Source organism: Macaca nemestrina, chromosome 17 (assembly GCF_043159975.1).
Source record: "Macaca nemestrina isolate mMacNem1 chromosome 17, mMacNem.hap1, whole genome shotgun sequence".
NCBI lineage: Eukaryota > Metazoa > Chordata > Mammalia > Primates > Cercopithecidae > Macaca > Macaca nemestrina.
The window spans coordinates 66587571-66601758 of record NC_092141.1 but is presented as its reverse complement, the minus strand read 5'-3'; the positions used below and the strand labels follow the sequence as shown (position 1 = coordinate 66601758).

The 14188-nt window shown below is 53.5% G+C and overlaps 1 protein-coding gene across 1 annotated transcript; it reads right to left on the bottom strand.

Moving 5' to 3' along the window:
• Nucleotides 1-4999: 4999 nt before the first annotated feature.
• Nucleotides 5000-12287, bottom strand: LOC105472077 (Rho family GTPase 2). Its single transcript, XM_011725023.2, has 5 exons — nt 12141-12287; nt 11566-11653; nt 9988-10097; nt 9086-9220; nt 5000-8543 (listed from the first exon to the last, which is right to left on the bottom strand). Exons 1-5 carry the CDS (start codon nt 12240-12242, stop codon nt 8295-8297), a joined length of 684 nt encoding a protein of 227 aa, XP_011723325.1. The 5' UTR covers nt 12243-12287; the 3' UTR covers nt 5000-8294.
• Between the last annotated feature and the right edge of the window lie 1901 nt (nt 12288-14188).

The window sequence follows — 14188 nt, the reverse complement described above, 5'->3', positions numbered from 1 at the left end:
AATGCACTAAATGCACCTGAATTGTATATTTTAAAATGGCTGGCCGGGCGCGGTGGCTCAAGCCTGTAATCCCAGCACTTTGGGAGGCCGAGGCGGGCGGATCACAAGGTCAGGAGATCGAGACCACAGTGAAACCCCGTCTCTACTAAAAATACAAAAAATTAGCCGGGCGCGGTGGCGGGCGCCTGTAGTCCTAGCTACTCAGGAGGCTGAGGCAGGAGAATGGCGTGAACCCAGGAGGCGGAGCTTGCAGTGAGCCGAGATCGCGCCACTGCACTCCAGCCTGGGCAACAGCGTGAGACTCCGTCTCCAAAAAAAAAAAAAAAAAAAATGGCTAATTGTATGTTATGTGAATTTCAATCGAATTTTTTTTTTTTTTTTTTTTTTTTTAGACGGAATCTCGCTCTGTCACCCAGGCTGGAGTGCAGTGGCCGGATCTCAGCTCACTGTAAGCTCTGCCTCCCAGGTTTACGCCATTCTCCTGCCTCAGCCTCCCAAGTAGCTGGGACTACAGGCGCCCGCCACCTCGCCCGGCTAGTTTTTTGTATTTTTAGTAGAGACGGGGTTTCACCGTGTTAGCCAGGATGGTCTCGATCTCCTGACCTCGTGATCCGCCCATCTCGGCCTCCCAAAGTGCTGGGATTACAGGCTTGAGCCACCGTGCCCAGCCTTCAATCAATTTTTTTAAAAAATCAAACTGAGCCACCTTTGGGGTGGGGAGAGGAGCTGGGCCAGGCTCGGAGGATTTGAGGGTTGAAACTCCTTGCAGGGAGTGCAATGAACGACAATGGGGAGGCCAGTCTGGGCCTCCCCACTCCTCCTCCAGGACCAGATGGGAACTGGAGCTAGGGAGAAAGGCCCAACTGGGGCAGCGCTGGGCTCTGGACAGAAGAGAAGCACTCAGTGAATGTGAGGAGGCTGCAGCCGTGGGCTCATTTGCATCATAAGTGATTGGTTTTCCCTGCTCGTCCCTCATTAGGACACAATGGACAGTTGTTTGCTGGCGCAGCAGATCCATTTACCAAGGGAGAGAGGAGACAGAGCACAAGTGACCAATGGGTAATAGTGTCGAAGGGTGGGCAGCCGCGTCCCCTCCCCTGTGCTCTCAGGCTACTGGGACTCTTGTTCTCACACAATGAGAAGGGACCTTAGAGAGCAAATCACCCCTTCACTTTATAGAAGAAGAGACTGAGGTGCTGAGAGGGGGTGAGACTTGCTGTGGTCAAACAGCAAGAACATGGCAAACCTAAGCATTTTAGACTCTAACCTCTGGATCCTTTTTCTTTGAGACAAGGTCTCGCTCGGTCATGCAGGCTGAAGTAGTACAGTGGCACAATCTCAGCTCACTGCAACCTCTACCTCCCAGGTTCAAGTGATCCCCCCACCTCAACTTTCTGTGGGCCACCACACCTGGCTAATATTTTATAGAGACAAGGTCTCACTGTGTTGCCCACATTGGTCTCAAACTCCTGGGCTCAAGTGATCCTCCAGCCTTGGCCTCCCAAAGTGCTAGGATTACAGGTGTGAGCCACAGCACTGGGACTGTTTTTTTGTTTTGTTTTGGTTTGGTTTTTTTGAGATGGGGTTCCACTCTGTCACCCAGGTTGGAGTGCAGTGGTGTGATCACTGCTCACTACAGCTTCGAACTCCTGGTTCAAGTGATCCACCCACCGCAGCCTCCTGAGTAGCTAGGACTATAAGTATGTGCCACCACGCTTAGCTAATTTTTATTTATTTTTTCTAGAAACAGTGTTTCCCTATGTTGCCCAGGCTGGTCTCAAACTCCTGGGTTCAAATGATCCTCCCACCTCAGCCTCCTGAATAGCTGGGATAACAGGTGTGAGCCACTGCACCGGGCCTGGATTCTAAACTGTCATTTGAGGGTTCACTTCGTTTGCCCACAATACCTTCTCCATGTTCCCATTCCCATCTCTGTGGTCTCCTGTTCTCGGGGACTTTGTTTCCATCATTCTGTCTCCTGTGTCTATTTCTTTTTCTCTGTTTCTGTTCCTCTCTGTATCTTTTCCTCTTGGTTTCCAGGCAGCTAGGATAATTACTAGACTTCTAATTAACCCCTTCTCTAACAAAGGTGGGTCTGGCATGAGACGCAGCAATTAAGCAAGTGTCTTGGTTTGTTTTGGGGATAGGTCGGGAGACAAAAATATGAGTTGGGGCCTATTATAAACCAGGCACTAAGACAGACACATAACACACTTTATCTCATTTTATCCTTTCAATCTTGCAAGGTAGGTGTTCTTAGAGACAAAAAGGGTGAGGCTCAGAGAACTTGTGCAAGGGCACCCAGCTAGCAAATTGTAGTTACCTGACTCCAAAACCTCTGTTCTTCCATCTCACACCCTGGCACAGGGTCTAACGCAAGGTAAGGGGCTCATTGATTCCAGACTCAAGTGAGGCACGAAGTCGCTGAAGGAGACCACTGTTTTGTTGCTGTCCTCTAGGCAGCAACTGCCTCTCCCCAGAGCCCCCTCCTCCTCTGAGCCCCTTCTGCAGGGTGGCGAAATCTCACAAATGCAAGCTTTTGCCCCCGGGGAGATGGGGAGGCAGTGATCAAGAGAGAAACCTGACCAACCCAGACCAACCATGGGGGTCTCCCTCCTGCTAACACCCCTCCCTAACACCCCTCCCGGTGGTTCCCCGTCTGCCCCTCCCCTCATGGGTCAAGCCTGCCGGTGTCTGTGTCTGTTTCATTGTGCTGTGGGGGAAGGGGAGAGTCAGGGGTGAGTGGGTGTCTGTGTGCATGAACATAAGGCCTCCCGGTTCATTCTGACACTGAATGAAAAACTCACCAATTATTCGTCCAATCTCATTAATATGCAGACAGACATCTGTTATTTAGGAGTCAACAGCAGAGGCATTTTCTTGTGGGGAGGGGCACTAGTGTACATGGCTTTCTTGTCTCTCGGCTGCTAGGGGGTAGCTACTCAGGAATCATCCCACACCTCCTGACCTGGAGCCTCCCCACTCTCTGACCCTCACTCACAGCCTTGAGGGCAGCAAGTAAGGGACTGACCAGACAGAGCTGGAGGGAGATCTGAGAACCCGGCTGGAAGGAAGGAAGCAGGAGAGGAGCTGCCTTGTGTAGAACAAACTGAGAACAAAATGCTAAACCCTTTCCTGGGGAAGAGAATGTGGAGTCGGGGGAGAGAGCTGTGCCAAGAGTGCCTGCCCCACTGGGCATCTCAGGGACATGACCCCTTCCCCCACACCTTCCTCAGCCTGCAGGACAAGTCTGAGTGCACCTGAAGCAGGGAGAGGGTCACTATGGCAACATGAAGTCCTCACCCAGAGACTGCAGAAAAAGTAATAAGAGGAGTTCAGAAAAATGGAGACCAAGGGACCTCAATCTTTTTTTTTTTTCTTTTTGAGACGGAGTCTCGCTCTGTCGCCCAGGCTGGAGTGCAGTGGCCGGATCTCAGCTCACTGCAAGCTCCGCCTCCCGGGTTCACGCCATTCTCCTGCCTCAGTCTCCTGAGTAACTGGGACTACAGGCGCCCGCCACCTCGCCCGGCTAGTTTTTTGTATTTTTTAGTAGAGATGGGGTTTCACCGTGTTAGCCAGGATGGTCTCGATCTCCTGACCTCGTGATCCGCCCGTCTCGGCCTCCCAAAGTGCTGGGATTACAGGTTTGAGCCACCGCGCCCGGCCAGGACCTCAATCTTTGGAGGAGTCACTAAAGCTCTCTTCAGGCCCAGGATAGGTGTGGGAACAAGACATAACCACCTCCCGCTTCCTATCTTCTGTCTTCCTCCAGCCTTCCAGTCCCAGCACAAAATACCCCTCTAAGAAGCCTTTCCCGACTCCCTCAGGCCCAGTTTAGAAGCACTTAAGCCTTGGTGTCTTGGTTGTAAAGAATAAAAGTTGACATCAGCTCAGCAACACAATGAGGAAGATGTAGTGATCCGCCCCCTTTTCTAGGTGCAAAAACTGAGGTTCACAGAGGTGCTGAGCCTCACCGAAGACTCCCCAGGGAAGAAGCAGCAGAGCTCAACCCAGGCCCCGGGACTTCTGCCTCTGAATCTGAAGCTCTTCCCACGACTGTCCCTCCTGGGAGGGCCAGAGTCACAAGGGGAGGACCCTTGTCAGCTGAAGTGTTTCAGTAGTTTGAGTCCTCTCTTCCCATCCACCCTGTCCTTCCCCCTCCTCCCTCCCAGGCAGGCTTATTGCCTAGGTTAAGAAACACCAGGGCGGGGCGCGGTGGCTCAGGCCTGTAATCCCAGCACTTCGGGAGGCCGAGGAGGGCAGATCACGAGGTCAGGAGATTGAGACCATCCTGGCCGACATGGTGAAACCCCGTCTCTACTAAAAATACAAAAATTAGGCCAGGCACGGTGGCTCACGCCTGTAATCCCAGCACTTTGGGAGACTCAAGCAGGTGGATCCTGAGGTCAAGAGATCGAGACCATCCTGGCCAATATGGTGAAACCCCGTCTCTACTAAAAATACAAAAATGGCTGAGCACGGTGGCTCACACCTGTAATCCCAGCACTTTGGGAGGCCAAGGCGGGTGGAGCACCTGAGGTCGGGAGTTCAAGACTAGCCTGACCAACACGGAGAAACCCCCTCTCTACTAAAAATACAAAATTAGCTGGGCATGGTGGCGCATGGCTGTAATCCCAGCTACTTCGGGAGGCTGAGGCAGGAGAATTGCTTGAACCCGGGAGGCAAGGTTGCCGTGAGCCGAGATCACGCCCGTGCACTCCAGCCTGGGCAATAAGAGTGAAACTCCGTCTCAAAAAAACAAAAAAAACAAAAAAAAACCAAACCTAAAATTAGCTGTGTGTGGTGGTGCACACCTGTAGTTCCAGCTACTCAGGAGGCTGAGGCAGGAGAATCATGTGAACCTGGTAAGCAGAAGTTGCAGTGAGCTGAGATGGTGCCACTGCACTCCAGCCTGAATGACAGAGCGAAACTCTGTCTCAAAAAAAAAAAAGAAGAAAAAAGGAAAAAAAAAAAAAAAAAACAGAAACACTGGCAGCCATCACAGTGTGATTAGTTGTTTATTTCATTAAATGTTTAACGAGGCTACATTGTTTCCCAAACCAGTCTCGTTTGTGAGGGAAACAGCTGCAGAGAAGAAAGCTGAGTGACTCCTGCATCTGGGGTGGGGAAGGGAGTAAGGTCCCCTCCCTTCAGCCTACAGAGGCCTTTGAGGATCAGGAACAGTCCCATTCCCTCCTCCCACCCACTGAGCTGCTCAGCCCAGAGCCCTCCTCCCCAGAAACAAAACATCTGGCAATCCAGACCTGCAGAAAGGGACCAAAAATCCATTCCTGGTAGTATTAAAAAGGTATTAAACTTTGGGGGTTCCTCCAGCTGATTGATCTTTCTAATTATGTTTGCATTCCCTGAGCTCACATGGCAGGAGATGGAGGTTAGAGGAAAGAGGGGGCACAAACACTCCACATTCTACACTTTGGTGATTGCAGGCTTGAACCTGCTATGCACTGAGAAGTCCAAAGTGGAAAAGAGAAGCCACTCAGCTAAAAATCACAAGTCGATTTTTATGGCAGGTCCTTGTGGGGAAAGGGTCAGTCCTCAAAGACAGATGGAGATCCACCTAGCTGGGCCTGGAGCCCCTGCCCTCTCCTGTACCCTTAGCCGAGGACTCAGGGTCCTTGAGTCAGTCCCTAACCAGGTCTCAGTTTGAGGGGCACTTAGATAATTTCAAATGCCATTGAAGTTATCCTAGAATCTTTGAGACGGGCTGAGATGAACTAGTCCCATAGGAGAGGTTGGGATAGGGGTATCTGATGAGCCAGGGAGTGGTGGGTGGGAATTTCTTGTCTCTCAATACTGGAACCTGGCATAAGGGAAAAGAGAAGCTATTTTTTCTTTTTCTTTTTTTTTTTTTTTTTTTGAGGCGGAGTCTCGCTCTGTCGCCCGGGCTGGAGTGCAGTGGCCGGATCTCAGCTCACTGCAAGCTCCGCCTCCCGGGTTCACGCCATTCTCCTGCCTCAGCCTCCCGAGTAGCTGGGACTACAGGCGCCCACCACCGCGCCCGGCTAATTTTTTGTATTTTTTAGTAGAGACGGGGTTTCACCGTGTTAGCCAGGATGGTCTCGATCTCCTGACCTCGTGATCCACCCGTCTCGGCCTCCCAAAGTGCTGGGATTACAGGCTTGAGCCACCGCGCCCGGCCTCTTTTTTTTTTTTTTTTTAAGAGACAGGGTCTCACTCTGACACTCAGGCTGGAAGACAATGGCATGATCATAGCTCACTGCAGTCTCGAACTCCTGGCCTCAAGCGATCCTCCCAGCTTGGCCTCCCAAAGGAGGAATCTTGGCTGGGATTATAGGTGTGAGTCACTGCTGACAAGCTATTTTAAATGACACATCTCAGAGCCAAATCTCCCAGCCCCAAATACCTCATCCAGATAACCATCTATCCAAAAAACAACTCTGATCACTTCACTCTCTGCCTGAAATTCCTGGTGGCTTCATCCTCTGAGGATGATTTCATTCATCCTCAGAATGAAATCCTGGTTCCTCTGTGGACCCTGCAGTAGCTTCAGGGTACCTTCCTAGCCTTGTCTTCTATTCTCCTGCCATGGGAGCCCCAACAGTGCTATGCTCGTTCTCATCTCCACGTGTTTACACATGCTGTACCCTCTGCCCAGAGTGCCTTTCCTACCCCTTCCCTGCCTGGCAAACTCCTCTTCAACCCTCAGGACCTGGCTAACAGGACTGGCTTCTCAGGCTGCAAGGAGCTCCCATAGCACCCTGTACATGTACAAATATCCCTCAGTCATGGCACCCTCACACCTGGGGTACTTCTCTTCCACATTGGGTTGGCCTCCAGAAGCTTAGAGACTGGTCCTTGCAATCTCCCAAGCCAGTGTATGGCACACAGTTGGTGTTCAATACATACTTGCTGAATGAATGAAGAGGGAGGAATGGGCTATAAATTTGGGTGGGATCCCAGCAGACAGTTGGGTAAGGTCAGTGTTCTCTTCCAGTGTGTCTGGGAGAACTGGCTAGGGCTGGGGCTGGGGGAGGGAAGGGCCAGGGATGGTTCCTGGGGGAGAATGTCACCGAAAAGAGGCCAGTGGGACCAGAGCCAGGGAGGGAATACAGGACAATCTGAAACCAGACTCCCGAGAAAACAGACCAGCACTGTCTTTCCTGACAACAGGCGCTCGGCCGTCCTTTCCACCATCTTTCCTTGAAGGGACAGAGTAGGGGTAACTCTAACAGCTGATGCTTCCCTGAAAGTCATCAAGGAACTCAGCATGGAAGGAGAGAAAGGTCCCTGGCCTGAGCCTCTAAGACCCCAGAATCAAACTACTGACCCCTTAGGAAACTTCACGCTGTATAGGGGTAGCTTCTGTGATGTGGAGGTTTTTGATGCCTCCTCACCCCCACAACCCCCAGGGCACCAGCAGACTCCAAGCCAGGGGTACAGATGGCGAGCAGGACCCCTCCCACACTAGCAGCAGGCTTGGCTGGGCTGAGAAATGCTGACTAATTGCATGTCAGTCTGCTCTAAAATCCCCTAATGGCCTGAGAATTGCCCACTTTATTAACTGGGATGAACAGTCCCAGGATGTCTCCTTCTCCCAACTCTGACTCCTAAAAGGACACTTCTGATCCAACCTATGGCTTTGTCCTCTGTTCTATCTGCGGACATGGAAAGTTCCCCGGCTGAGGTCTAACTTTCCCTCTTACTGCTAGAGACTGGTAGATTGATTTTTTTTAAAAGCAACAAAACTAAAGCCACAGCCGTTTTCCATGGACTTGGGCTTTATTGGGTGACTGTAGAGGCAAGGGAGGTTCTAGGGCTGGTGGACTGATGGTGGGGGAAGGGCTTCTCCTTGCTTTTGAATTTAGTGCATGTTGCCTAGAGGTTAGGTGTGTGAGAATAGCTGCAGAAGTGAGAGGAGAGGAAAAGAGAAGGTCGTAGAATGGACATTTTCCTTGGGCCAGAGCCAGGATATGGGGGCTGGGGGTGGAGAGGGAGGGTACTCTTCACATAGGAGACTCCACCAAGGTCACTATTTGATATCAGCTTCCCTAACCCCCACCTGCCCCATCTCAGTTCATGCCCCAGATGCCAGCCCTGTTAGCTCCCTCAATATCCACTGGAGAAGAGGAGGGAGGAGGAGATGAGAAATGATGATATCCTTCTGCCCTCCAGCTCCCCTGCCCAGAAGAATTGCTTGCTCTGCCTGCCCTGACTTCCCAGCCAGGCTCAGGAGGTCAGAAAGCCTGGGCGCAGGCAGGGGAACAATTGTGTCCCTCACCACCCCTCTTCACACTCTGCCCTCTCCTAGCCCCTCACATGAGGTTGCAGCTCTTGGCTCGATCCTTGTGTATCTCGCCCTCATTCCCCCGGTCTGGCCGTCCTGACAGCTGAGTGGATCGCTGCATTCCCCGGCGTGAGTCAGTTCGGCGCAGCTGCCTATGGCCACGGCCAAGGGAGGCCACTGTGGCCACATGGAAGACATCCCTGACGCTGCGCTCAGAGGACCTGGACGAGCACTCAACGTAGGACACAGCCCCCACCTGCTTGGCCAGCACAGTGCCCTGGAAAAGGAAGGAGTGCATGGAAGAAAGTTATAGGTCTTAGCCTGCAGCTTAGAAAGGGGCACGGAGGCTATGGGCTGGGGTTGAATGTCAGGGCTGCGGACAGTCAAGGGATCAGGTCAGAGGTCACAGGCCAGAACAAAGGATGAGCCAGGTAAGGTGTTTTCTTTTTTTTTTTTTTGAGACGGAGTCTCGCTGTGTCTCCCAGGCTGGAGTGCAGTGGCGTGATCTCGGCTCACTGCAAGCTCCGCCTCCCGGGTTCACGCCATTCTCCTGCCTCAGCCTCCCAAGTAGCTGAGACTACAGGCGCCCGCCACCACGCCCGGCTAGTTTTTTGTATTTTTAGTAGAGACGGGGTTTCACCATGTTAGCCAGGATAGTCTCGATCTCCTGACCTCGTGATCCACCCGCCTCGGCCTCCCAAAGTGCTGGGATTACAGGCTTGAGCCACCGCGCCCAGCCAAGGTGTTTTCAAATCAGAGACTGAAGGTGCAGAGGTGACAGGTCTAGGCTGGGATGAGGTCAGAGGTCAAGGGTCCCACCTGCTCATGTGTAACAGGGATAAGCCTCTGCTTGGACAGCTCCCTCAGTGTGGCCAGGTCAGTCCGCATGTCCAGTTTACAGCCAACCAGCACAACCTTGGCATTGGGGCAAAACTCTTGAGTCTCTCCCTGCCACTATGTAGGAGAAGAAAAGAGAATTGTGGAGCGGTGGAGGGAAGCACAGGGTGAGCCTTTGCGCCATGCCAGCAGTGTGCCCTCTCTTCCTCACAGCATGCAGAAACCACGTATCCCTCAGAACTCTCCCACACAAGGAAGAGGTGAGAATGCTAGGCTTGGGTTGAGAGCAGGATGGGGTGAGAGAGAAGTAGGGGGGACGAGAGGGCTGGCGTGGGCCTGCGGACTCTTCTCCCTCAGTGGCTATGAAGGGTCTGCCAGCCTGGAACCTTCCCATTCCCACTCGCCTTTCCCATGCTGTCTCCTGGGAACAAATTTATCCCACCCTCCCCTCCCCCACCTGGGAACTGGGGCTGCCCTAGCTGACTTCTGTCCATTCACCACTGGCTTTTCTCATGGAAATTGGGGCCTGGAGAGGAGGCCACAGGGCTTTCCTGAGTTCCAGGATCAGCCTTCACATCCCATCCCCTCCATCTGGGGCTCCCACTGCCAAGGACTTGGAAGAGCAGAGAAAGATTCCCGTGAGTGCTTCTCCCTTCACTCCCCCACCTCCCCTAGCTGCTGTATCCAGCTCTGAGGACTTTCAGGAAGCGGGTGGCTGGGAGGGATGGGGGCTGGAGGCAGGGGTGGCAGGGATGAGAGCTTCACTCGCTAACCAGCTGACGGCCGTACCCCAGCTATCACTCCCTCCTCCTGGCCCATTTTATGTCAGGACCATGGTGGCTGGTCCGTCTCAGTCTAGCTGCCCTATTTCCCCAGGCTCCCACCTTCTTGAGAACACTGTCCAGTGTTTCTGGTCGGCTAATGTCGAAGCAGATGAGCACAGCATCAGAATCAGGATAGGCCAGAGGCCGGACATTATCATAGTAAGAGGAACCTGAAGGAAGAGAGAGCATGAGGGGCCTGAGTGGATGGGAGGCCTGGAAGGGAATGGGAGACCTTCCAGATCCTGGTCAAGGGATGCTGGGAGCAGAGAATGGAAAAGAGCAACCACTAATACCCATCATTAATACCCATCATGGAGTCTGGGTTTCCCAAGTGGGGCAGTGGGCAGAAGGGGAGTCAAATGGTGGGAAACGGCTCTCTGCTTCCCTAGGGGTTTAAAAAGTAATAATTTTTATTCTTGACTAAGGTTTGGACCCCTTTGAGAAGCTCATGAAATCTATAGTCATTCTCATAAAATGTTGCGTGTGCTTTCTGGGCTTTGGCAGTCTAAAGCCCCGAAGGGAACTCTTGTAAAAATAAAAACCCGGCCGGGTGCGGTGGCTCAAGCCTGTAATCCCAGCACTTTGGGAGGCCGAGACGGGCGGATCACGAGGTCGGGAGATCGAGACCATCCTGGCTAATACGGTGAAAGCCCGTCTCTACTAAAAAATACAAAACACTAGCCAGGCGTGGTGGCGGGCACCTGTAGTCCCAGCTACTCGGGAGGCTGAGGCAGGAGAATGGCGTAAACCCGGGAAGCAGAGCTTGCAGTGAGTTGAGATCCGGCCACTGCACTCCAGCCTGGGTGACAGAGCAAGACTCTGTCTCAAAAATAAAATAAAATAAAAATAAATAAAAATAAATAAAAACCCTCCTAATGTTGGGAGGAGGAAAACAGCAGTGGCAGGAAAGCACTCTCCCATTCTCCTGGGACTTGACCTCAGATTTCTCTAGTTCAATGGAGAGAAACAGCCCCCGACCACTCCTCACTCAAGACATTCTAAATGTCTTTTCTCTTTTTTTATTTTTTGAGACGGAGTCTTGCTCTTTCGCTCTGGCTGGAATGCAGTGGAATGCAGTGGCATGACCTCGGCTCACTGCAGCCTCCCTCTCCCAGGTTCCAGCGATTCTCTTGCCTCAGCCTCCCCGCAGCTGAGATTACAGGCACGTGCCAGATGCCCAACTAATGTTTGCATTTTTAGTAGAGACGGGGTTTCAACCATGTTGACCAGGCTGGTCTCAAACTCCTGACCTCAGGTGATCTGCCCACCCAAGCCTCCCAAAGTACTAGGATTATAGGTGTGAGCCACCGCACCCAGCCTCTGAATGTCTTTTCTAAACTCAGTCTTATCTCCGAAGAAACATGTTCCAAATTAAAAGCCATTCCTTCCCAACTTTCCCAGGTAGGCAGAACCCAGCTGAAGGGCTCAGATCCTAGGCTTTCTCCTTTAGGACATGGTTTCTGTCAGGATCAGCAAGTTCTGCCTCAGTTTCCCTAGCTTTAAGCGGAAAATTGATTTTTCCTTCCTGTTGGAATTGGATGGATGGGCTGGGCTGACCTGGAACCTAAGAGTCTAGCCAAGGGAGGGGACAGAGTGGGCCGCCTTGGAAGTCAGGGTGACCCCCAGGGACTTGGCTACCTGAAGTGTCCCACATGTTGAGCTCAATGCGGCGCTTGTCGATCTCAAAGCTCGCGGTGTAGTTCTCAAACACGGTGGGGACATAACTCTGCAGACACGGATGGATCCAGATGAGATCCTCTCTCCAAGTCCTCACCCCAGATAAATGCCCTCCTCACTCCCACACCCCGTCCAGCCCAGCCCCTGGACACAAGTTGGTTTGGGATTGGGCAAAGGGGAGATCCCGGGAGCTCCTGCCCCCCGCAGAATCTCTGCTAGGCTCCCAGACCTCCTCCTGGTCCCTTCAGCCCCCTAGTTCTTCCCTTCTCCATTGCCCAGGACCTCCGACATTCCCCTCGCCCTCCCTCCCGGATGCTCTGGTTCTCCCAAACCCCATCCATCTCACCCTGCTCCCTAATTCTTCCCACCCCAATCCTCTGCAGTCCTTCCCGAGCCCTCAAGGCCTCCCCCCGTCCTCCGAGCCCCTGTATCTTGTCCCTGGTTACCCGAGTACCCGTTCCTATCCGTCCCCAGGGCCCCTGTCACCCATCCCGCAGCAGCCTTAGCGCCCCCCTCCCAAGACGCAGGTCCCTCACCCCGGGATAGGCGTCCTTGGCGAACACCTGCAGCAGCGCCGTCTTGCCGCACTCTGCGTCTCCCACCACCACGATCTTGCAGCGGCCGCTCTGCCCCTCCATGGTCCCGGCTACGCGCCGGTCCCCCACGCCACCCCCCTCCCGGGCCCCGCCGCCGCCTCTGCCGCCGCCTCCCCCGCCGCTGCAGCTGCAGCCGCGCGGGCCGCCAACACCGGCATCTCGCGGGCCCGCGCCGAGCCCCCGCCCCGGGGCTGCGGCCCCCCCTCAGCCCCGCCCCCAGCCTGGCGGCCGCGCCCCCCGGCCCCGCCTCCCACCCGCGCAGCCGGGGGGCGGGGCCCAGCAGATCTGGGCGGAGCCCTGGGAACAGAGGACCCAGAGACGGGGTCCAGCGCGCCAGTGTTGGCTGAGGTGCCCCTTCCGGTTTGGGACAGGCCGAACCGGGCTTATTTGACTTTCTCGGAGATAAGGGCAGGGCAGAGTTCAAGCGAAGTTCTTAGGGGTACACTAATGTGAGCGGCACACGCGCGAAGCTCGGCCCTGCTGTGTACCCACGCGTGCACGCAAGTGCACCAGTGCGGACAAGAGCGGGGGCAGCCATCCACTTCCTGAACACGGCGGGAGAGAGATGCTAAGGGGAAGGAGCCAGGCTTTTTTATTTTCTCTCCCGCCTCCGCCCGTGTCCTGGCAGGGGGTCTTGGGGAAATGGGAGGGTGAACCCCAGCACACCCACCCGGACGGTGGTGACATCATAGCTTTCCGTCCCCATGACAACGGGCAGCCGGGTCTCGGGTTGCATTGACTTAACCGCGGCTAGACTAGCAGAGAAGCGTGGACTGAGTTCCTCCAGCCAAGCACTGGGTGGAAAGTTTTGGGGGAGCTGCGTCCTCTGGTGGATACTTGGGGAGAAGGAGATTAGGAAGAGAAAGAACCAGCCGGGCACGGTGGCTCACGCCTGTAATCCCGACACTTTGGGATGCCCAGGCGGCCTGATCACGAGGTCAGGAGATCGAGACCATCCTGGTCAACATGGTGAAACCCCGTCTCTATTGAAAATACAAAAATTAGCCGGGTGTGGTGGCGTGCACCAGAAGCTGAGGCAGGAGAATCGCTTGAAGTCGGGAAGCAGAGGTTGCAGTGAGCAGAGATCGCGCCACTGCATTCTAGCCTGACGACAGAGCCAGACCCCATCTCAAAAAAAAAAAAAAAAAAAAAAGGAAGAGAAAGAACCAACCGCCAGAGTTGCTCTGCTGGAGCCAGAGCTAAACCCAAAAGTCAGGCTTGATTAAGAGTCTAACCATAGACCGGGCGCGGTGGCTCACGCCTGTAATCCCAGCACTTTGAGAGGCCACTGCACCCCAGCCTGGGCGACAGAGCGAGACTCCGTCTCAAAAGGAAAAAAAAAAAAAAGAGTCTAACAATAATAAAACCACCGATACGTATTTGCGTGGCACCTTTTACTTTTTTTTTTTTTTTTTTTTACCTTTTAAAAGTGCTTTTTTGGCCAGGCACAGTGGCTCACGCCTGTAATCCCAGCACTTTGGGAGGCCGAGGCGGGTGGATACCTGAGGTCAGGAATTTGAGACCAGCCTGGCCAACATGGTGAAACCCCGTCTCTACTAAAAATACAAAAACTAGCCGGGCATGGTGGCGCGTGCCGGTAGTCCCAGCTACTTGGGAGGCTGAGGCAGGAGAATCGCTTGAACCTGGGAGGTGGAGGTGGCAGTGAGCCGAGAATGGCTCACTACACTCCAGCTTGGGCAACAGAATTTTGGGGGAAAAAAAGTAATTTTTTATATCGAGGCAATTCGAGTTAATAATATATGTTGCAAATAATTGTGTAAAGATAACTAGAAGCTGGGCGCAGTGGCTCACGCCTGTAATCTCAGCACTTTGGGAGGCCGAGGCTTGCTTGTATGCAGGAGTTTGAGACCATCCTGGGCAATATTAGCGAGACCCTGTCTCTAGAAAAACAATTCAAAACTTAGCTAGGTTTGGCCACTCTAGGCACGCTGCCTATGGGGTAGCCCTGCTCTGCAAAGAGCGGTAAA